Genomic DNA, 23551 nt, shown 5'->3' with positions numbered 1-23551 from the left:
TCCACACACAGACCATTTGTGTGTTCCTGTAATCCACAGAGTAGTAAGTACCAACACTCTTTGCTCCTGGGCTCTCAGCCCAGTGCACATCTTATAGAATGGGTCCTTGGTGAGGGAGGAGGGTGGATAACTTGCTTATTTTTTTCTCCATTTAGACAGATCCACCTCTATTCTATACTGTCAGCATGTCAATAACGCAATCCATTAGACTCAACTGAACTGGGAAATTCTCAACAAATAATTCTGTAGTTTAGTCATTATTTCCAGAAGGTTCACGAAATTAGTAACACTACAGCCTAATGACTCAATTTTTTTAACATCATAGCTCATATTCTTAATACACATAAATCATGCCCTGTTGCATAACACTTCATCTAACCACACTCCCAGGGACAATTGTGGTTCCAATACTATACTATTGTTGTTTACTGCTTTAAAATGGGGACGTGGGAGGCTCTGTATGATTTCTATAATTAATTTTAAAGCCGCAATTTATAAAAGGCCATTCCAATAATGTGTTCTTACTGGGAAGGGGAAAAAAGAAACATTTCTCACTCGGAGGGATTTTTCCCTTCCAGATTCATAATTGGGATATTTCCACAATTGCAATTATGCAGCCAACACAGAGGCTTTCTTACATGGCTCCCCTCCCAGAATGCTCCAATTAAAGGAAGTGATGCCTGGTTCAAAGTGTCCTGCCGTGAGAGCTTTGCTTAATCATAACCTTCTTCTACTTACACCACCCCCCTCCATGCATCCACCTGACACACCAGCAATTCCTACCCATTCTAATGCCAAACAAAACTGGCATCTGGCTGTTTAGATCACCTTGATTCCAGCTACCCTCCTTTCCCTATGAGTATTTCAAGAGCTTTCTATTTGGTCCCTAGACCAACAAGTGTAGGAGTGCTAGAAGAGTATTGTTTTCCTCACTTTAAACTCCGTGATAAGTGTCCTGCTTAGAGTAAAGCCAAAATCCTTGCCAGGGCATACAGACTGCTTTATGCAGCCCCATCCCTCAGATTTCTTCTCCCCTTCCTCGGGTTAATAATGACTTCACCATAGCACTGCCTAGTTTCCTATCTTAGGGCCTTTGCATGTTTCCCTCTATTAAGACCCTCTTCCTCTACATCTTCAACTCATTGACTTCTCCACAAAGAAGCTGTTTCTGATGCCATCCCTAGAAGCCACTTCCTTCTCTGAGTTATTTTACATATCCCTGATTAAGCCGATGATCAAACCTATTCATCTGCTAGAAAGCCTGCTCTGTGACCTAGGAGTACTAGCTATGTTAATCTGTCACTAAACCCACCCCAGTGAAAAGTCAGGTGTGAGCTGTGTAGGCTCGGCCATGGTTTTTCAATGGGAAGAGGGAAGTTGTGTATGGATGTTGAATGCCAACACAATGTTTATATTGATTTTTCCTGTGTGAGATTAGTAGTGAGCCTCCAAGGACTATATATCTTACTACATTTTAATTACTTAAACGGAGGTCTATTTCTTCTATTTTATGTAATTGAAGTTGATCTGTGAAAGCTGAATTTGTAGACACTAGACTACAATCATACAAAGCACCACAGTCAAATAGTGTCTTTTCCCATGCTCCTCTCAGAGAAACTGAAATTCATCCACAATACTGAATAAAAATACTGCACTATTTTATATGTTTTTGAACTAGTTTATATGTTAACTAATGTCTGCTTACTATTGCCATGAACCCCAAAGAGTCCTTTCTCCTTCTATGGGAAATGAGAATGGCTTGGACCACGGTGGTACAGCGTCCAGAGGCTCACTTTTCATTTATAGTTAGCTCTGCAGGTGAAAACACAGGCTGCTTCTCCAGAGGACCTAGGTTCAATTCCCAGCACTCACATGGCAGCTCGCAACTGTCTGTAATTCCAGGGGACCTGACACACAGGCATACAGGCAAAAGACCCATGTGCATAAAATAAAAATAAATCATTTTAAAAGAAAGAAAGAAAGAAAGAAAGAAAGAAAGAAAGAAAGAAAGAAAGAAAGAAAGAAAGAAAGAAAGAAAGAAAGAAACTGCTATTAGACCAAGTGTCAGTGTGGAGGGGGACGGAATGAGTGGATCGAGGTTGTGATTTAGAAAATGGGTGGACCACACTGTCTGGCCTGCATGCCAACAGAGAGATGATGCCTCTTTGGGAGGCAGTTATACCCAGGGAGCAACTCTTTGCCTTTTTGCTCTCCTCCAACCACTACCTATTACTGCCTTCCTCCGGCTGCTCTGGGAACCAGCCTCCGCTGTGTTGAAATCTCTAGTATTACATATTTTGCCTGAACATTCAGCATCTACTATTTTATCTATGTACCTTTGTTATATTTTTAACTAGCATGTGGGCAATTTATCTCAAGTAAAAATACATGTTTCCATGGTGAAGTTTCAATCTGATTTTTATAGAGCAGAATCTTGCTATGTTCTCAGTTTTATAGTAATGTCTGTTGTGATGACCTACTGAGGTAAGGATGACCACCAAGTGATTTATGTGTAATAAGACTTTTAAGAACGTGTCTCACTGAAGTTCATTTGAGGATGGTGCCTGGACACTCAGTTCTCTGTGCTGATGTGGATATTTGCTATGCTGAATCTGAGTTCAATGAGTTCCCAACAGCATGATTTTGACTAAAACCTTTAATATTCATTTATTTGAGACAGGAAGGTTACTTTTTGACCTCTTTTTTCTTCTGTCTTGACATGACAGAGTACGCTTCCTGATGGGTGGTCGGCATGGGGAATTTAAGTTCCTGCCTCCCTCTGGCTATGCCCCTTGCTATGAAGCCTTACTTCCGAAGGAGAAGATGAGATTGGAGCCTGTCAAAGAATATAAGCGTGATGCTGACGGTGTTAGAGATCTGTTGGGTACCACTCAGTTTCTCTCCCAAGCCTCTTTCATCCCATGTCCCATAGATACCAGTCAGGTAAGTCCAAATTGCAAATGATAGGCAATCTCAGAGAGCACACTGATGTTGTGCCCAATGTTAAGCACTGACGGATGCAAGGACATAGCCAATATTCCCTGAGAATTCATAGCCAAATTTAATATATAAGAAGCAAATAAGTTATTTTTTTAAAGGTCAAATGTAATAAATGCAGAATGAACAGTATGCATGTCCTTTAGGGTGGGATGTTTCTAAGAGCCTGAGAACAGATGGGATTCAATCTGGACCTTTCATGAAGCTTAAAGGAAGAGGGACACTGGGCAGTGATTTAACAGCATGGGAGGGGCTGGTATGACAGCAATGGCATGGATAAGGACTGGGAGTAGAAACCAAGGAGGGACAAATGCCAATGTCAAATCTCCCATGTATGGACAGTTGGGAGAAGGAAGAACATGGAGGTGGCAAGTTGGTGGGAGTAAACAGAGAGGGTATATGGGGACTGTGTGCTATGGACTGCTTAGCAAATGTTCCTCCCAGTATCTGTATTCTGGCAGAGGCACATTCGTGTGGTATGATAAGGAACTTGCAGAAGCTTTCAGCAGTTTTTACATACCAGCCCCAATTCTTTGATGTACACATATGCTTGTGCAGGTATATGGGGATGGTGTATGTGTGTGTGTGTGTGTGTGTGTGTGTGTGTGTGTGTGTGTGCAGGCTAGAGGACTGTCATCCTCAGGAAAGCCTTCTATCACCTTAGAGACAGGGTCTCTCTTTGACCTACTAGGCAGATTGGCTAAACAAGAAACACCATGGATCCTCACCAGTGCTGGGATTACAAGAAACTAGAGCCATAGCATTTTAAAATGGATTTGGGGATCAATATCAGTCCATTGGGTTAGTGTTAGCAACTGATCCCTCTCCTCAACCCCACCAGTGGCAAATCATTGCTCTAGATGCTACAGAGCAATGGCTCTCAACCTTCCTAATGCTATGACTCTTTAATACAGGGTCATGTTGTGCTGACCCCTAACCACAGAATTATCTTCATTGCTACCTCATAAGTATAATCTTGCTACTGCTATGAATTATGATGTGATATCTAATATGCAGGATATTGATATACTTCCTATCTGTGAAGACCATCAGCATATGTTACTGTGGCTCTTAGAGGTTATTTTAAAATGAAGATATTGGCTGTAGAAAGTGCTATAGAAAGTGTTATGTTTCCTTATCCTCCTAAATGAAGACTTTTCCCAAAGAATTCAACCGTTTATTTCCATGGGATACTGACCATTGCCATCAGAAAGCATTCTGTTCCTTTATCCTCCTAAATGAAGAACTTCCCCAAAGACTATCCAAGGTGTTCCTTTTTCAACCATTCTAGCCTAATGGGTGAGCTTTAGGCCAACAAGAGACCCTGTGAAAGGGTTGTTTGACCCCTAAAAGGGTCATGACCCACAGACTGAGAACCACTGCTATAGAGATTGGTGAAAATGACCTTGCATCTAAAGCACTTACAGTTAACAGCATATATGACAATGATTCCTCTCCACATATAAAGTGTCTCCAGTATGCCTTTCCATGACATTCATATGACCTGATTACATTCAGGTGCCCTGGCTGGCCTTATTCTCACTATGTACCCAAGGTTGACCTTGAACTCTTAGCAGTCTCCTGCCTCAGCTTCCGAAGTTCAGAATTGTAGCTATATGCCACCATATCCACCTTGCGCATGGACCATGAGTCTCTGTTGTCCCTCCTGTAGTCAGTGTTTTAACTTTCTATAAAATGGGAAACTGTGTTTCCTGCCCATTTCAACACATAATTCAACCTCTGGGATGTAGAGAAGGGCTCTGCTAGGAAGCTGAGGAGCTTGTGAGTTACAAGAGATCCTAGGAATCAGTCTGATTCCTGTGTGTTCTAAATGTTATAGAAGAAAAACGTGCTTTCTACCCTCCTGAGTTCTGTAACCCAGGGTGTAAAAAATTAAGCTTGGGCTAACAGGTTAGAAAGAGGGAAAAAAACTCATCTTAATTCGTAAAGATGTTCTTGTTCTTGACAAAGAACAGAAGCTCAAGTAGGAAGATAGACTTTAGAGATTATAGACTCCCTTACTAGGAAGTGAAAAAGGAAATAAGGGAAAGGGAAAATACGATTCTGAGGAACAGTAAGTAGGTCCTCAGAGTGTGGGAGATGTGGCTGTCTTTTGACAGTGTGTCTAGGGTATAAGGCTGACATGTGTCTAGTGGCAATGGCCAGTCTCCCCTGCGAAGACGTCCTTAGATTCTTATTTCAGAAGATAGGGGAACAGAACATTTTCTGTAGCAGCTGTTTCCCAGATATCTTCCTCTTAAAATAACCCTGATTCCACAGTAACATATGCTCATATTCTGGACCCTTCACAGATGGGAAGCTTTGGGGACAGAGACAGAACATCTTTCACTGAGCACAGAGCTGTTTGAACCAGTGCAGGTAACAGAGGACAGTGAGTAGAAATACCTCTGGGCTGACTGCCCCTGCTAATCTTTCAGAAGCATGAAATTACGAAGACCTCTTCCTGCAAGAGGATGGGTAACAAGTGCTGTGGGAGGAAAGTACCTGACCCAACAGGAAGAAGAGTTTTTCAAACATACGTGTGGTGATGAGTGCTGACAGTGTCAGGAAGCACCTAGAAGACATGCTTCTAGGCACACCTATGAGAGGCTACTATTTTAGGTTAGCCTCTGGCCAGGCCTGTGGTGAGTTATCTTGAATAGATTAAGGTAGTAAGGAGCAGCAAAAAGGGTAGTACCATTCCCTAGGCTGCATAAAGGAGAAAGCTAGATGAGCATAAGCTTCACCTCCTTCTTCCTGAGTGTGGTTGCCATGACCAGCCACCCTCTCAAGCTCTTGTCAGTTTGACTTTGCTGCAACAATGGATGGTCCCCTTGCCTGCTGTGATGGACCGTAACTGTGAGCTGAAATAAACCCACTCTCGCTTAATTTGCTTTTTGTCCATGTGTTTTATTGAAGCAACCAGAAAAATACATAAAGTAATGCAGAATCAAAGATTTGGAAATAAAAGAGCTGCATATCATCATAACATTGAGTCCTGAGAGCTTCGATGTCTAGACACAAACCTGAGTTCTAAGGGCTGTGTAAGAAAGGCAATGCTCGTAACCAATAGGAAAATTCTCTTTGAAGAGATATAGTTTATCACTGTGAACTCTTTGAAGAGATGTGGTTCATTACCACGAATACCTTGTAATTTTTTAGAATATAATTCTGTGAAATTATTGTCATAGGAGAACTTAAATATAAGGTGCTCAGAGTCCTCCCTGGGGCACATTAAAGAATACGTTGTAGGTTAAAAGTTATTAAGTAGAGCATTTAATGATTATCCCAGTCATATTCCTCCTGGTGACTGCCCCAGGCTCTTACTGAGTGCTGGGACAGAGGAGCCAATTTCCAAGCAGTCACCCCAGGGCCTCAGGCTCCCGGGAGACAGTTATCAAACCTACGCTGCTTTGTCCCATGTTACCTTTTGAAACTGAGATTATGATTTAGACTTATTTAGGGAGGTTACTGTCCCCAGCAAGTGTATTTTCCTTTTTTCTATGAAGCTTTTTGGTTCCTGTAGCCTGAAAATCCACTTTGGGGCTACAATCAACTATGCAACACTTAGTTTATACAGGATGGCCTTTAGTTAACCAACAAACCCATGTGCAGTTATAACTTGTCTGCTAATAACCTCCCCATTGTGCTCCTCATCAAAAACATCATACCACTTTCCCAAATGACTTTTTCATAATTAGATTACAATGAGTTTTAAATGTGTTTATATTTTTGTTAATTCTTTGAGAATATCATAGGGTGTAAAATATTCTCTCCACAAGCTCCCTCTATCAACCCCCCACAATTTGAACATGGAGTTATAGTAATAGAAGCCCTAGTAATCACTGTAATAGAGCTGGGGTTAGAAAGCCAATCACAAAGGTTGGCCTGAGGTAGGCAGCTGGGTCCTAGCTCCTGTTAAGAGCTACCAAGCAAGTATGTGTCCAATGTTAGCCATCTTCCATGAACCAAAGGAAGTTAGAATCTTTTTTTATTTGGATCTCTAATCTTTATGGACTATCAAACAATAGACATGAAAAGAATAATAGTGACAACAAATTAAAGAAAATAGGAGAAAACAAAATGGGCCCTCAGTTTATGGCCTCTATGGAGAGAAAGTAGGAGCAAAGTACCAGGAAAGCAGAGAAACAGCCTTAGTGTTACCAGCTCTTCAGGAAAGGCTACCCCAATGATGCAATGAGTATATTAAGTAAGTATTTGGATGGCATGGAGTGTGTGTGTGTGTGTGTGTGTGTGTGTGTGTGTGTGTGAGAGAGAGAGAGAGAGAGAGAGAGAAGAGAGAGAAGAGTTTGTGTATGCTGTATGTGTCTCTATGTATGTATGAGTGTTATGGATATGTGGGTATGTATCAATGTGCGTATGTGAGTTTGTGTGTCTGTGTGTGTCTCTCTGTGTGTGTCTGTGTGTATGTGTGTGCTGTGCACATGTGCACATTCCTGTGCTACAGGGCACGTGTAGAGATCAGAGAACAGCTTTCTAGAGTTGATTCTCTCTTTCCACTCTGGGATGGGAAGGGTTTGAAAAAAGGAATACGTGTTGGAGTGCTTCAGGAGGGTTCAGGTCAGATGTGTGAGGGCAGAAACTCAGTAGTCATCTGGAATAATTTAAGTTTGGAAGGGGCTGACCCAGGCCGAGCACTGAGTTCTAACCAGTGCAGCCCTCCTCGTTGGCAGTGAATTCAGCTGGGGCACTGAAGACTTCGATCCAGTTCATTCTTGTAGCTCTGGCTTTTCTCTCGCTGCCTTTCCTTCAGGTTGTTTTGCCACTTCACCTAGAGAAGATCAGAGACAGACTGGCCGAGAATATCCACGAGCTTTGGGGAATGAATAAAATAGAACTCGGCTGGACTTTTGGCAAAGTATGTGCTTCAGTGGCCGGCGCCGGGTGGACCGCCATATTGGGAGGAAGGGTTCCTTGAATTCTCTTTGATTGAGAATGGGAATGGTGGGGGCTGGGGATTTAGCTCAGTGGTAGAGCGCTTGCCTAGGAAGCGCAAGGCCCTGGGTTCGATCCCAGCTCCAAAAAAAAAAAAAGAACCAAAAAAAAAAAAAAAAAAAAAGAGAATGGGAATGGTGAACCAACACCCAAACGCTCCCCTTCCTCCAATCTATCTAACCTTTGCAGTGTTCAGCCCAGTCTTCAGTCCCTCTCCAGCCGCACACTGGGAACCCGTGTCCCATCTTACCTCCTAACTCTGGTTCCTTTTGTTAGAAGACTGTGGACGCCTCGTTCCTCTACACCGCTCATATTTCTCTCGATTCAGAAAAAAGCCGTCTCTGAGCGGGTGCTGGTAGCTGGCTGATTCATTATTTTGAATCAGAAGTTGTTTAACAGGGCTTTCAGATGTATCACTAAGATTAATGTGGACCGGAGGGGGTTAGGGAGTCTCTTGCACTAGAAAGCATTTTTCAGAGAGAGTGTAAATGACCTTGCTCTGTGATTTGTAGAAGGTCACTTCTGGAAGCAGAAAGATAGGTGAGTTTTACAGCTTCGTGTGACCCCGACACTCTTTAGTGATACATACTCCTCTTAGTTACTGAAGAGGTCCCTGCACTCTAACACATATATATGTCCATAGTTGCCACAAAAAACGGTGTCCTTATGAATGATCACCTTTCTGCAGTATGTTCTTGAAGTCTGTCCTTCATAGAAGTCAACACAACGGTAATTTTAAATTGCAGTCATTCTTACAAATATTTTATCACTATTTCCTACTTCATTAGACAGTTCACTTCAGCTAGGTGGGGCTCTCTGCCCTCGTTTTTTTTAAGCTCATAAAATGTAGATTAGTAGATTCAAGCATTTGCTAGATGAATGAGTGAAGGAGTGAGTTAATGCTCAGGTTCTTACCATTCAGTGCAAGAGTCACATATGGCTACTGAGAGGTTGAGAAGTATCTAAATGGGATCGTGATGAGTTGTGTGGTTGTAAAACTCACACTGAGTGTTTGTCTATTTTTAATTCACTTGATATAGTTCTTGCTATCCTGAGACTTCTTTTATAAACCAGGCTGGTCTTGAACTCAGAGATCCACCTACCTCTACCTCCCGGGTACTGGGATTAAAGGCATATGCCACCATGCTCAGCTATACATTGGATTTTTAAGACTTGTTTTTACATTATTTTGTTCTTACTCTCATAAAAAAAAACCAATATATTACATGTATGGAGCTAAATGAAATATCTTGTTAAAATTAATTTGATCTAATTCTTTTGTTTTTTTAACATGGTTTTAAGAAACTTTTGAGATTACATATGTGGTCCACATCTGTAGCCCTCTGTGGTTAAAGGCATTCTATCCTCAAGTAACATTATGGTGACATGAATTTTTAACAAAAGCATAGCTACCACTTATAAAAATAACGGCATTCCTCTCTGGAAAATTATGTTCTAAGTGCAGACACCTGTCTTGAAATACATCCACAGAGTTCAAGACATTGACAGCTTGGAAGCCATGTGTAAGATTCCTGAGAAAACTGTGTGCGTTCACCTATCAGCAAGTTGCTGTCTTTGTCCTGTCTGATATGGATGGCCTGGACCTTTGAAGGATGTTCATTTTGTTTTTACAAGACAGTGTCAGCTATCAAAACTGAAATTCTCTTCTCTCTTACGCTGTCACCTAGGTACGGGATGACAACAAAAGACAACATCCCTGCCTTGTGGAGTTTTCAAAGCTCCCTGAAACTGAGAAGAATTATAACCTGCAGATGTCAACTGAAACCTTGAAGTAGGTATTTATTTGAATGCAGACTAGACAGTGAGTGGATGATTTGATGCGTTGTAACTAAACTGCAAAGGTGTGTCCCTCTTGTCTGCAAACATAACACACTGATAAATCATAGGCACCAGTGATTCTTCATGTCATAGAGTCTAGTGTGGTAAGGACCTGACCCACATTAGTATTTAGTGTATATATTCCTCTAGAGATCATTTGCCATTTGCTGTTTTTCTGGAAATAAGAAAAATGCAGGAGGCAGGGGCAGAGAGAAAGGGAAGGAAATACAACTGAAGGACCAAATGTTACTGTGGTTAGTGTTAAATCAAGGAAAAAATAAGATAGCGTTGAAACCAAAGGAAAATATGGTTTGATTACTAAAATTCCAAGTCTTTTAATCAACTTTCGATTGTGCCATGATCTCATTCACGATCCTAAAAAAACCCAGACTCCCTAGCCCGTGTGGACCTCTCCTAATTCCCTTTGTGACTTTTGACTGCTGTTTCTTCATATTTCCCTTCTTTGTCAGTGCAGAATGCTCTAACCCTGTCTGTTGACATAACAAAGATGTCACAGGCTTACATACATGCTATCTTTAATTGTACTAGGCTTTTTAAGAAAACCATTATCTGCATCTTGGTACATCAAGTAAAACTCAAAATGCTATGCAGACATCAGGCAGCAAGCATTTGCTGACCTAAAGATTTACTGTTAGAATCCTGTCTATTCTATGAAACCAAGTCCTTGAAATGGTTCAGAGTGAATTTATAAACTAGAAAATGCCTCCATGTGGGGTGATTAACAAAGCTTCTGTTTCATGTTCTTATGCTTGCTTTCGCCTAAATCAGAAACTGACACATTATGACCTGTGGGACAAACAAGCCAGCCATCTGTTTCCCTAAATACATTTACATTGCAACAAAGCCGGGCTCAGTGGTTCACATGTCATTGGTGGCTACCTTTACCCCATAATAGCAGAGTATATCGCTGTGACAGAGATATATGGTACACTGAGCCTTGCTGTCAGCCTCTTTACAGGATATGTTGGCCAACCTCTGGTCTAAGTCACTAAGCTTTTGTCCACTTAACTAGCTAGGCTAGGGTTCTTAGTACCCTTCATTTTTCACTTGACACGAGTATCTTCCTGTGTTACATTACAGAACCTTGCTGGCTCTGGGCTGCCACATTGCTCATGTTAACCCAGCTGCAGAAGAGGATCTAAAGAAAGTGAAACTGCCCAAAAAGTAGGTGACTTTTCTAAAGCCTCAAGCAGAGTGTGAAAGCTGGGAGGGTGGGAGGCCATGTACAAAGGCAGATGACAGACTTTGTATCATCTTAGAATGTTCCTCCAGTTACTTAGATGACATTGGGACCCATTGGATGCCTACTGCAAAAGAAGCATTTCAAAGTCCCCTCTCTTTTTGCACCTTCTTCCCAGACCTAATGCCACTCTGATTCGTTTTGAGCTAGGAGGTATACAGACTTCAAATGACTGCACACTGGGGAATAGGAAGAACAGTTGACAAAAGAGCTTGGGTATGGTTCCTAGTCCCTGCAGAGACTCACTCCACCCCTCTGGCACTGGGATAACACATAAATCCTTAAGGACACGAGAATCTATACCAAGATTCCATTTGCCTCTCTTTATCTGTGTATCCCACTGTCTGTCCTACCTCTGCATTCAGGCTCCTCACTGGTACATCTGCTGGCTCATTTACCTGTTTGCTCTCTTGCTCCTCAGTGCCAGCTCTGGGTATGCACACAATAAAACACAAGTGCCACAAGTGGAGCCAAAGCAGTTCCATCCTTAGTGAAATGCTCACCATCATTATCCTGCTTAAGCTCCCATGCCAATGAGTCATAGTCCTGATGTCATAGCTCCTGGTGTCAAGGAAATCATATCCAAGGGATGACATCTGGAGAGGCACACTTCTAGCTGTAGTTGCTAGAACCAGTGCATGATGATGCATGTTGAGGCTGTATCAGAAGCAGCTGTCCTGAGAAGGTAGCAACCAGACAGTCTCCTGTGACCACAGATTCTGTATCTCATGCTGTGCAGTGTTCTATATAGAATTGGCCTTAAACTATCATGTTCGAGTTCTTGCTCTCGTCTGGGAAGTTAGTCCTAAAGCCCATGGGTATCTCTGGACTCATATTTTCACATGGACATAACTAACCACTCTGGAGGATAGTTACCTTATTCACAATGTACTCAACCTTCCCCCTTATACCTATCTCTACCTGACTCACAGCAAGCCCTTTCACATCGGCATGGTATGTTGCAAATTATAGGCATTGAAGGCTGGGACTCATGGAAGGGAGAGCCGACTGCAAAAGTCATTTCATGTTTGCAAATTTTCAGCTGCCGTGGCTTTTTGTTTCAATCAAGAGGAAAGGTTGGGCTTTGCAAGAATGGGTGGCCATTCTATGCTAATAATATAAGAAAGCCTTCAGTTCAAAGTTTCATGCTTGCCAATCTGGTTTTAACATTTTTCATTCCTAAGTAGAATAGAGGGGTTTCTGAAGATGTTGCAACATGCTGAATATGTCCTTCATTTTCACGGCACATAAATAATTTTCCTATATGTAAAGACTTGTAAAAGATATGTATTACTTGTATAAAGATTTGTATTACTGACTGTTTTCTTCAATGCTATCCTTTGAAATCTGAGATCTATTAGTTATAAGATGCTACATTCAGGGCTTTATCTGTAAACTCATAGTAGAGTTTATTTTATCTATCAGCCAAAGAGGGGAGATTTTGTCTCTGCCTTTATTAGTAATTATACACACAAACACACACACACACATGCGCACACACATATATGTATATATATATACATATATGTGTGTGCATATATATGTATATATAGGTAAATGTGTTACTGTGCGTGCTCAGCCATAGGTTAGCTTTACCAACCCACACACCAAAGGCTCAGAAATCACCCCAGAAGAAGGCACAGGAAGAGTTAGAGGGTGGGAAGAAGCACTGTGAAATGCTGTCCTCTTGACATAGCATGAACTGGCACTTTGGTTATTTGTGGAGACGGCTATGGTTATTGACAGAAGACCTATACAAGATCAAGCCCATAAAAAATTTTCAGCAGGAGGTGGGAGCTGTTCCGAGCACTACCTCCCACTGGGGAGCTATTGGCGGTTGATGGTTGTTTGGTAGGGGAGGAGAGGTACTTGTCTTTGAGGGGTAGCTACTGGTAGGTTGCCCATGATCCACTGGATGACCCTACACCAATGCACATATGGGAAGTTCTAATTGGACTCAAAGTATTATTTAAAAAGAAGGCATGAAATTGGAAGTAAGGTATGTTGTAGGGAGCATGGAAGTAATTGAAAAGAGATAATAGGGTATCGAAATATAAGTATATGAGATTTTCAAAGGATAAATTTGTAAAAATCTAGAAAAGCAAAATCATATGTATCTATTCAAAACATGTATACTTTTTCATTTACTTGTAGCTATATGATGTCCAATGGCTATAAGCCAGCCCCTTTGGATTTATCTGATGTGAAGCTATTACCACCTCAAGAAATTTTAGTAGATAAGCTTGCAGAAAATGCACACAATGTTTGGGCAAAGGACAGAATAAAACAAGGATGGACCTACGGCATTCAACAGGTGAGGAGTGTTAGGTCAAGCATGCTAGAGAAGCAGGTATGGTTATCCATCAAAATGTCATTTTGCTGTAGAGCATGTGAGATTGGAATATTGGCAATGCCCTTGCACTCTATCTCTCATGGTGTCGTCTGTTTATTATTTATAGTATCATGGACTAGGTAAAATTTGTAACAGTCACATTGACATTGGCTACAGGCATCATTTCAATTTATAGAAGTGGATAAAGATTATCTTTCCTTTAGCTAGAGATTCACCAATAAAATGCCCTCTGTATGTACTTTATCTCAGTCTCTCTTACATTTTTCACTATAGACAGTTAAGTTTTCATGATAGCCTGGAAGACTAGGGATAGGAGCAAATCAATACCCTGAGTCAGTAATCTTTCTGGGATGCATCAACATCATGGGTCAACAGGAGTTCTGAGATGACCCCAAATAGCAAACCACTGAGTTGAATGCAAGGGGAAATAGCTTAGAAAGAGAGTGAAGCAACCTGCCAAGAAACCACACACACATACATAAACACACACATTTATGCATACATACATACATACATACATACATACATACATACATACACACATACACATATAAACACACACACACACACACACACACACACACACACACACACACACACACACACACACACTTCAGACCACTGAACTAAGGATCCCTGGGCAGAACTAGAACTTCTGGCTGGATTATGAAGTAGCCTAACAGCTAGGTTCACAGCAAAGACTCAGGCAGAGTTTAGAATCAGGATTCACTGTAAACCATTTGACATACTTTTCCCCTAAAATACTTTCCTCACTTCTTAATCCTTAAGGGTTAGTATTCAGAAAGTTCATATAAGTTAACTCATACATCAGCCTCTATGTTTTTTTTCACCACCGTGACAAATACTACAGAAGCAACTTAAAGAAGGGGGAACGCATCATTTCAGATTATAGTTCATCATGGTAGGAGAAAGAACATGGCTATAGGAATTTGGTCTGTGGAGGCAAGTACAGCTTATGTGTATCTTTCTGAATTAGGAAGCCGAACAAGATGAGGCCATCACCTATAAATGCTTGCCCCCTCCCCTCAGTGTCTTTCTTGGATCAGCCCAGCCTGACCAAAAAAAGATTCCACAGGCTCCCCAAAACAACAATCCAAGCTGGAAACCAGATGTTCAAACACATGGAGCTGTGGGGGATATTCGATTTCAAACTATGAACCCTTCCAAACTTAGTTCCAGAAAATCTAGAAAGCAGGAAGAATATAGCTAAGAAAGAAAGGAAGGAAGGAGGGAAGGAGGGAGGGAGGGAGGGAGGGAGGGAGGGAGGGAAAGGAAGAAAAGAAAAGGAAAGGAAAGGAAAGGAAGGAAGGAAGAAAGGAAGAAAGGAAGAAAGGAAGGAAGGAGACCTGGGAGCAAGGAGGTTTGAAGAGTGTACCATGCACCTTGGCTTGAGTGACTTTTCTTCCAGTTGACCTTTTGTTACTTTCTTCATAGTCTCTCCTAAAGAGCTGAAGATGACTTCCCTGCACAGTGTACCCTTTCAAACAAGGAGGACATGCTTTGCCTCTGCCACTCCCTCTAGCGTCTCTCTGATGACTTAAGATAGTGCTATGATGGGTGTCGACAGTTAAAGGGAAGCGTGACTTTCCTTGAGGAAATAGTTACTCTGTTCCCACAGGCCTTACCTTGAATGGAGGTTCCTAACCAACTTCATGACACTTTATTTTATTTGCAGACTGGCATTATTAAAGTGTAGTTTTAATGCTAGCTTTGCGCATTAGTAAGATTTCTCCTTTTATACGCATTTAATCCTGAAGAGAAGTAGCAAATATGCACACTGCTAAATATCAAGCCACATGGGGGAATCTAATAGACTAGGGTGAGCCAGCCAAGCAGACAGGCGTGTATGAGGAGAATGGGCTGCTTGTAAAACTGAAATGTATTTTCTTGGCACCTTTCCTTTGGCTTCACATAGGATTTGAAGAATAAAAGAAATCCCCGCCTGGTGCCATATGCGTTACTCGATGAGCGTACCAAGAAATCAAACAGGGACAGCCTACGGGAAGCTGTACGGACATTTGTTGGTTATGGATATAACATTGAACCATCAGACCAAGAACTAGGTAATGAATTGTGATCCTCCATTCTCATAACACTTTACTAAGCAAGTTCTCATCTGGGAAATGTTACCTTTACATAGGTCTAATGTTTACTATTGGAAATGGTATGTTTTTAGTGGTAGAGTTCCTAAAATGTGATATTTTATTCTTTGAGAATTTCATATGTGCATACATACAATGGGCTCTCCTCATATTCTCCCATGGATCCTCCCTTTAAGTCTTACAAGATGTGCTGTCACCTCCCTTCCCCTTCCACATCTGCATCCTCTTCTGTCTTTATAACCTGCTAAGTCTAATTCGTGCACTTAATAGTATATCTTAGGAGGTAGGACTCTGGTTTCTGTAAAGCTCCATCCCATTGACGGATTTTTTATTGAAAATGAGTACCATAAATTCTGATCCTGAATTCACCTCTCTCTCCTCCCGAGCTCTCTCCACCTCCCTACATCCAACCCCATATCTTCACCTTCTTCTTCTCTCTGTAGAAAACAGACAACAATAAAAACAGAATTGAAGAAAAGTGAAAATCACAGAATCACACAGATACACATACGTGCATAGACACCAAAAGCATAACATCGGAAGCCATTTACAAAAATACAAGCAAAATACCAGTAAGAATTATTTAGAATGTCCAGTCAAAGCAACATGAGACAAAAAAAATCTACAAAAACACCACTGAATTTGTTTTGTTTTGGGTTGGCAATCCAAGTGTTGTTGATGAACCCAGGGACATCCCATTGGAAGGAAAATGTTTTTTCTTTTGCAAGTAGTTGCCAATTGGAGATAGGTTCTTAGTTAGGGATGGGAGCTTACTCCCACCTCACCACTTAATGCTGGCTTGAGCCACCTTGCTTATTGACAGATATTTTTACAATGTATATTTCTGTGACCCAGGACTATGGTGAACACATTTTTCTCTAGGGTAGCTAAGCTTTTCAGGATGCCTAGTTATAGAACCAAATCACCTTTATTTTCTTCCATCCTGTAAAACATGAGTACCTGGTCATTTAGGGGTCCAGGAAATGACATTTCAAATTAAATTCTATTACGGCTCAAATTGTCAGCTCACCCAGGAAGTACCAAAGCCACAGTGTCTCATGAGATGGAATGAGTCCTGAATTCAGATCTTTTATCCTGTTTGTTATGATGCTAAACAAGTGATTGCACCTTGGTGACCCTTGATTTTTTTTCATTGTGGCCTTATAAAATTATTGTGTAGAAATCACTATAAATATCCAATATAAGGTGGTTCCTGTTGCTGTTGTGATAACAGTATTGACGGGTGTCATGCTGTAAACACAATGCCTTATTGACAGTGGGCCATCTTAGTTGTTGATGTCAAGTTCTTTCAGGAATGCTGCATCATCATTAAAAGTCTGTGACCTTTCTTTCCTTCTTCCCATCTTCTGCTTCTCACAGTAGCTGACCCTACTGTCGAGAAGGTCAGCATAGACAAGATCCGATTTTTCCGGGTAGAGCGGTCATATGCAGTAAAATCTGGAAAGTGGTACTTTGAATTCGAAGTAGTAACAGGAGGAGACATGCGCGTTGGCTGGGCCAGGCCAGGCTGTCGTCCTGACATTGAGCTCGGAGCTGACGACCAAGCCTTTGTGTTTGAAGGCAGCAGGGTGAGTCCATCCATAGCCACATTCAGTCAGCACAAGTTTACTTTTCCAGAGTTTTCCTTGGAGCCTGTCTGCACCTTAGGCCTCAGAGAGAACATTCTCTGCCCCTAGAAAATAGTCATTGAATGAATATTGCATAGTGATTGCTTCTTTGCTCTTGATTCTGGGAAAGGGTAAGAGTATATCCCATATCCTTACAGAAATCATCTCTTCTTCACCCAAGATGGCTGATGCCACTCCAGATGTAACCCACTTAACACAATGCAGCCAATAGAATGGGATTATTTTTAACATGCTCTAGAAAAAAAAAATTCTTGTCAAGGCTGAATATGAACCGAGAGACTCAGGCCATCTTATGACATGAGGCTTGTGTCTCCATTCCATTCATCTGTAAAATAGATACTGCTCCTGTGAGCTATGCATGGTAGACAATAAAGATCTTTTTCCATTAGTAATCAGGACATCCTGCTACTGTGGCCACTTCTCCAGCTTGCTGGGATTCCCAGGTCTTGTCCTCTTCTCAAAACCTGTGCTCTTGTTTTGCAGGGTCAGCGTTGGCATCAAGGCAGTGGGTATTTTGGACGAACTTGGCAGCCAGGAGATGTGGTCGGGTGCATGATTAACCTGGACGACGCCTCTATGGTCTTCACACTGAATGGGGAGCTGCTCATCACCAACAAAGGCTCTGAACTTGCCTTCGCAGACTATGAGATCGAGAACGGTAATGCACCACTCCACCCTCCCTTACTCCTTGGGGTTGAAAGAAAACCAGGGTGAGCGGACAGAGCTCTGTGGCTCTCTATTGAGAATCCATTATCCTTTGCACATTGGCAACTCCCAAGGAGATGGCCACCTCTTATGCTGCAATTTCTGAAGAATTGATGCAAATAATAGTGATAGTCAGCATGTGCTCATAAATATAAATTCTGTACTGAGGCTAATTCTATGCACTGTACCTTGGCATTTTAAGATCCCTCAGGTTTGCTTATAGTACAATGGAAATGCTAATTGTGTATGGTGGAATGTCCTTGGCAGGAAAGGAAAAATAAATCAGTGGATTAAAGAGTTATCCTTTTATTCTGATTTGAATTGTCAGTCTGCATGTTTGTGTAATTGAACTTGATGCTTTGGTGAGAACCATTGGAACACAAAAGCTAGACTTAGTTGTTCCCATGAATGAAATATAATTTATTTTGAAATTCAAACAACTGTGAAACCAAAGCAGAGTTGTGCTTGTTACTGGCTGTGGATGGAGGACAATCAGTGCAATGTTTCCAGTGACACAAAGGAGTAGTTAGAGTTGATTATTTTTCTGTCTACATGACCATATAAGATGTACACAGATTGTTGGCATATGGAGAAAGAGTGCTGGACTGCAAACTGGCAGACCTGCTCCTTTTAAACTGTGCAACTCTGGTGGAGACTGCTTGACTGTTCTGGGCTTTATATTCTTCATCTCTCAAAATACGAGGATAGATGAAATATATTCCATTGTCCTTCCCAGACAGGAAATTGTGACACAGCTGTGTGCTCACCCTGTGCTGTGTGCTCACCCCTGTGCTGTGTGCTCACCTCTGTGCTGTGTGCTATGCTGTGTGCTCACCCCTGTGCTGTGTCCTCACCCCTGTGCTGTGTACTCACCCCTGTGCTGTGTGCTCACCCCAGTGCTGTGTGCTCACCCCAGTGCTGTGTGCTATGCTGTGTGCTCACCCCTGTGCTGTGTGCTCACCCTGTGCTCTGTGCTATGCTGTGTGCTCACCCCTGTGCTGTGTGCTATGCTGTGTGCTCACCCCCGATCTGTGTGCTGGGATGCACTCAGCTTTGTAATTGCATCCAGGAAGGATGCTGTTCTGGTCTGGAGACAAGGGCCCTCATCCTACAGCTGTCTACTTGTGATATCTTGGCTGGCTTTCTTTAACCTCTTTGGCCTTATTTCCCCCTCTGTAAGTGATTAGGACTACTTGTAGCACTGACTTTCTGGGAGGTTATAAAATCAAGGTGTCTGTCTCTAAAACCTCAGAGGCATATAACTGCATCAGCCAGAGAACCAAAAAGAGCCATGTTCTGTAACAGAAATGCTCATTACTTAAAGAGTGACTTTAGCTGCCTGAGAATGGACTTTTAACTGCCACCTGTTGTCTGCAATGTGCGTGTTCAGCTGATCCATTCAAGAGATTTCCAGGAGTCTAATATTTGGGGAAACAGGAAGGTCAAAGCTGAATCTGATTTCCTAGAGAAGAGCCCCAAAGCCCAACACATTTTTCCTGGCTTCGCTATTATGTGATCCAGAAGGAGATTATGGATCTACCTGCCTCCGGTTCATTTTTAAGATGAGAATCTTGTCTGACTTGCAGTGTTGAGAATTTTGTGAAGATCGTATAGCTTTGCCTTAAGTGTAAAGCCTATGTATCAAGGCTTGTCAGAAATGCAGGATTTCAGCTCCACAGCAGAAGTGAAGCCTACCTCCTGCCCAGCGGCTCTGGAGATTTGCATGTACATTCTGAGATCCAGTGGGCTAATGCAGGAGCAAACGAAAGTAGTGGCAGTGGGAACAATCCCTGTTCTAATTGTGGAGTAAGCAAGATGAAAATAGGGAAGGTGACTAAGAATGCAAAACAGTGGGTTATAAATGGTAACTGACTAATGTAGAGTGAAAAAATCTCACACGAGTGACATCTGAATTGAATGGTGAATAAAGTCTCCAGAATGATGCTTTCATTACATTTCTAAAGTCACTCTAAGGTGCAAGGGGGCTAGTATTGAGGTAGCAGGAACCTTCAGGGAGGGATAGCACAGTAAGGTCGTAGAAATGTATTCATAGGATGGATAAGTGATAGAGCTGGCAAGGAAGATAGCCTCACATATCAAGACTCAGTCTTCTCATAGGAAGAACAACAATATCAATGACCCAGAGCCCCCAGAGCTCCCAGGTACTAACCCACCAACCAAAGAGAACACACGGCTCCAGCCACATATGTAGCTGAGGATGGCCTTGTTCGGCATCAATGGGAGGAGAGGCCCTTTGGTCCTGTGAAGGCTCGATGCCCCAGGAGGGAGTGCTTGGTTGGTTGGGTGGGTGGGTGGATGTGGGTGCACTCTCAAAGAGGCAGGGGGAGGGGAATGTGAAAGGAGGCTTCCAGAGGGGAAACTGGAAAAGGGGATAACATTTGCAATGTAAATAAAGAAAATACCCAATGAAGAAAAGACTCAGTCTTCTCTTCCAAGAAAGTAGTGCTTACTCTGAGCTTAACATCCTTGTACTTCACTTTGTGAAATGGAAGATACAGTGTTTATGCAGAGAGATGCTATCAAGGAGAGAACTGTTTGAGAGTAGCTAGGCTTTCAAAGATCGTCTGTGCTGTGATGAAAGAGATGCCTTTTTTGTGCAGGGACATGATTTGACCTTCAGAATAACAAATTCTATTATTAGAAAGCTGTCTGATAATAGACTTGTACTGTAATATGTTTGTGCATTATACTGTAGTATTGTATCTGCTTTAATAATACAGAGACAAGATAATTGGAAGGCTCTTTCAGCTCTTGATAGCACAGGAGTTGGCAGGGGGATGGTTGAAAGGAAGCTGATGTGTCGTTCTGTAATAACAACAGCCCAGAGGTCTGGGATAAACATACAGCATCTCTCTGTTCTCTGCAAAATGTGGAAGGAAACAGCAAATCTTATTTTGTATTTAAAGAGAACCATCTGTTGAAACTGAACATCTGATGTTTTGTAATCACCTTGAAGGCGCACTGACCTATGTGCTGGTATTTTTCAGGCCACCAATGTGTAACCCTGGATCTAAGATCCTCAGGAGGAAGTCTTTGCTCTTCAGGAGAAAGACTAAGAACAACCATTTCAGGGTGTAGCTTCTCCTCGCCCTTTGAATTCACTGCTATCTCTACCCTCTTCTGCATCACAAATGCTATATGATCATCTGTTCTATTATTTCCTCATTATTGCTCCCTGCCCTGGTCCCCAGCCTAGACCATCATAGTTCTTAATCTGGTCACAGCCTTGTGTGTCTGGAAGCTCAGAAGTTCTCAAAGTGGAAGCTTTAGTCTTCACATTTCTTCTACTTAAATGAAAGAGAGAAAAAAACATCCTGAAGTTCCTGCCAGACCTCGGGATGAGACAGCTGGCAGAGGATTTGGTGTATGCAGTCCCCTGAGGACCTCCCTGCCTCTTGCTGCAGCTATAAAGTCTTCGGGGGTTCACATGGGGCATACTTTCATATTGTTTCTGCCCATTGGCCTGTCTAAAAGACCCCAGGACTCTGCTAACAGCTAGGAGGTAGGAAGTAAAACTTATTTGAGAGAAGTGCTTCTGCCATCTGTGCTCTTGTGCCAAAGGGTCCTGTTGATGTCATTCTCTTTCTAGACGGGGACTGTGCTCAGAAGCTGAATGCGGCATAGAAGGTGCTGCTTCTTGTTTCCTGAGTTTTCTGTTTGTTTGGTTTGGTTTTGTTATGTTTAGGGTTGGGTGCGTGTGTGCTTGTGTGCGTGTGTTTTCTGAGACAGGGTTTCTCTGTGTGGCCCTGACTGTCCTGGAACTCACTTTGTAGACAAGGTTGGCCTCACATTCACAAAGATCTGCCTGCCTCTGCCTTCTGAGAGCAGGGATTAAAGGTGTGCACCACCACATCCTGGTTAAGTGATCGGTATTTTTGTTTGTTTGTTTGTTTGTTTGTTTGTTTTGAGACAGGTCTCATTTTGTAGTTCTGACTGTCTTAGAGTAAACCAGGCTGGCCTTGAACTCACAGAGATTCTCCAACTTTTGTTTCCCATATGCTGGCTTCAAAGCCATTATGCCAGGCTTTTGTTTTTGTTTGTTTGTTTGTTTGTTTTTTTGGTTGTTACTGTTTGTTTCCTAATCACATGCATGCTCTGCCATCTCAGGTTCATCTCTGAATTCCATGTTGAGGCTTAGCAGGAAATAAAAAGGATAGACACGACCATGTGGGAGAAAGAATGGGCCCAAGAATGGGCCAGGGTCATCTAACCACCTCTCTACATGATCTGTTTCCGCCCTACTGCTGATGGTCCTTATGTCCATCTGCAGATTGAAATGAATGCCAATGGATCATCAATTAGGTTTTTCAGATCATAGTTTCTTTCCAACCTCCAACCACCTGAGATTTAAAAAAATTCACCACCACCCCTCTTAATCACAAATCTAGCATATGATACCAAGCATCAGAACCTAGTAGTATGCTCTGAAAAGTTTAAGTCCCTTCTTTCTTCTCCTTCCTTTCCTGGGAAAGCAGCTCTATCAATGGTTCAGTTGAATTCCATTCACATGAAGTCTTGAACCTCTTCAAGGTCGTCTGCATAGTCATATCTGTCTGCTAAGTACTGTAAGGGGAAGCAAAGAGATGGCATTTCTGTTCCCTTTGCTTACCCTTCTTCCTCTATCTTAGGTCTCATTTAGGTTATAGGATAGTTGATTTATGTGCACAGTGACAGTCCTAATTTGTGACAACCTAATGGTAATGCCACATGGCCTTGCCAAATGGGTCCTATTATCCAGATCAACTCCACAGAGTCATGTGGAACCCTGTTCCTCTAAGGGCCCTAGAGGACTGACTAGTGACTAAGTATCTTCAATAGACTAAATCTAGAGGCGAAATGGTGAACTACACAACTCAGCAGCCTCTGCAGAGGGAAGATCTATCCAGCTACAAAACAAATTAGTTTAGAATAGAATTGGAAAATAGCTATCCTGGTTCCCACTTCTTATGTCTGCACTGGAATTCTATTTAGGCCACATTGTCCACAGACTGATGCTGCAGTTTGCCTGGTAAAATTGATCGAGTTACTTAATTTCCTAAGTCCTGTTTTCCTCATCTGTAAAATGGGCACAAAGAGATAAATCTGTAAGCCAGGCCTTCAAAAAACAATTGACATATATTTGCTGCTGTAGTTTTTGCATTATTATTAACCTTCTCCCTTATCTATCATGCAGAATTATAAAGTTAAATGAAATATTCATGTATCGAGTTGAAAAGTTCCAATATGACAAGTTGGTTAGCTAGAGCCCCTTGGATGGATGGAGAGGGAGTTGAGTAAAGGTGGCCAGTTTTCAAATCAGCTTCTCAAGAAGAAAGTGCCTTGTGTAAATTTATCTTTCCTCTATGACTTCCTGGGTGTGCTTTTGATTGATTCAAGCCTTAGCCTCACCTTCTCTTCTACTGCATCACTGAGCATTTAAAGCTGTGCTCACTTAACTGCCAGGGAGTCTCTAACACGTAATCTCCATTGCTCTAGCATCTGTGACTTCTATTGCCTTTATATTTCTTCACTGTGTTTGGCCCTCCCTGGAAGGGAGGGATCTAGCCCACAGGGATGGTTGCTCCACTCTGTAACATGATGTCCCCTGCCCTAGGACATACCCAGGGCATTCATCTCTCTACCATCTATTTACTCTCTACCATATTGA

The 23551-nt window shown here is 42.0% G+C and overlaps 1 protein-coding gene across 4 annotated transcripts in view; it reads left to right on the top strand.

Annotated features, from left to right (window-relative positions):
- The window catches only part of Ryr3 (ryanodine receptor 3), a 528612-nt gene that overhangs the window by 300230 nt on the left and 204831 nt on the right, over positions 1 to 23551 (top strand). For all 4 annotated transcript variants that reach the window (XR_004388016.1, XM_032903887.1, XM_032903885.1 and 1 more), the window contains exons 20-27: positions 2727 to 2943; positions 7772 to 7876; positions 9642 to 9745; positions 10894 to 10977; positions 13208 to 13367; positions 15343 to 15490; positions 16910 to 17118; positions 17662 to 17836. Coding sequence is in view for 3 of the 4 variants with exons in the window: in XM_032903887.1 (XP_032759778.1) it covers positions 2727 to 2943; positions 7772 to 7876; positions 9642 to 9745; positions 10894 to 10977; positions 13208 to 13367; positions 15343 to 15490; positions 16910 to 17118; positions 17662 to 17836 (1202 nt within the window). In the remaining variant the exon portion in view is untranslated. The remainder of the gene's footprint in view (positions 1 to 2726; positions 2944 to 7771; positions 7877 to 9641; positions 9746 to 10893; positions 10978 to 13207; positions 13368 to 15342; positions 15491 to 16909; positions 17119 to 17661; positions 17837 to 23551) is intronic.

The sequence above is a fragment of the Rattus rattus genome, chromosome 5 (genome assembly GCF_011064425.1).
Source record: "Rattus rattus isolate New Zealand chromosome 5, Rrattus_CSIRO_v1, whole genome shotgun sequence".
Taxonomy (NCBI): domain Eukaryota; kingdom Metazoa; phylum Chordata; class Mammalia; order Rodentia; family Muridae; genus Rattus; species Rattus rattus.
The sequence above is the reverse complement of the archived record's forward strand: the minus strand, read 5'-3'. Positions and strand labels throughout refer to the sequence as shown.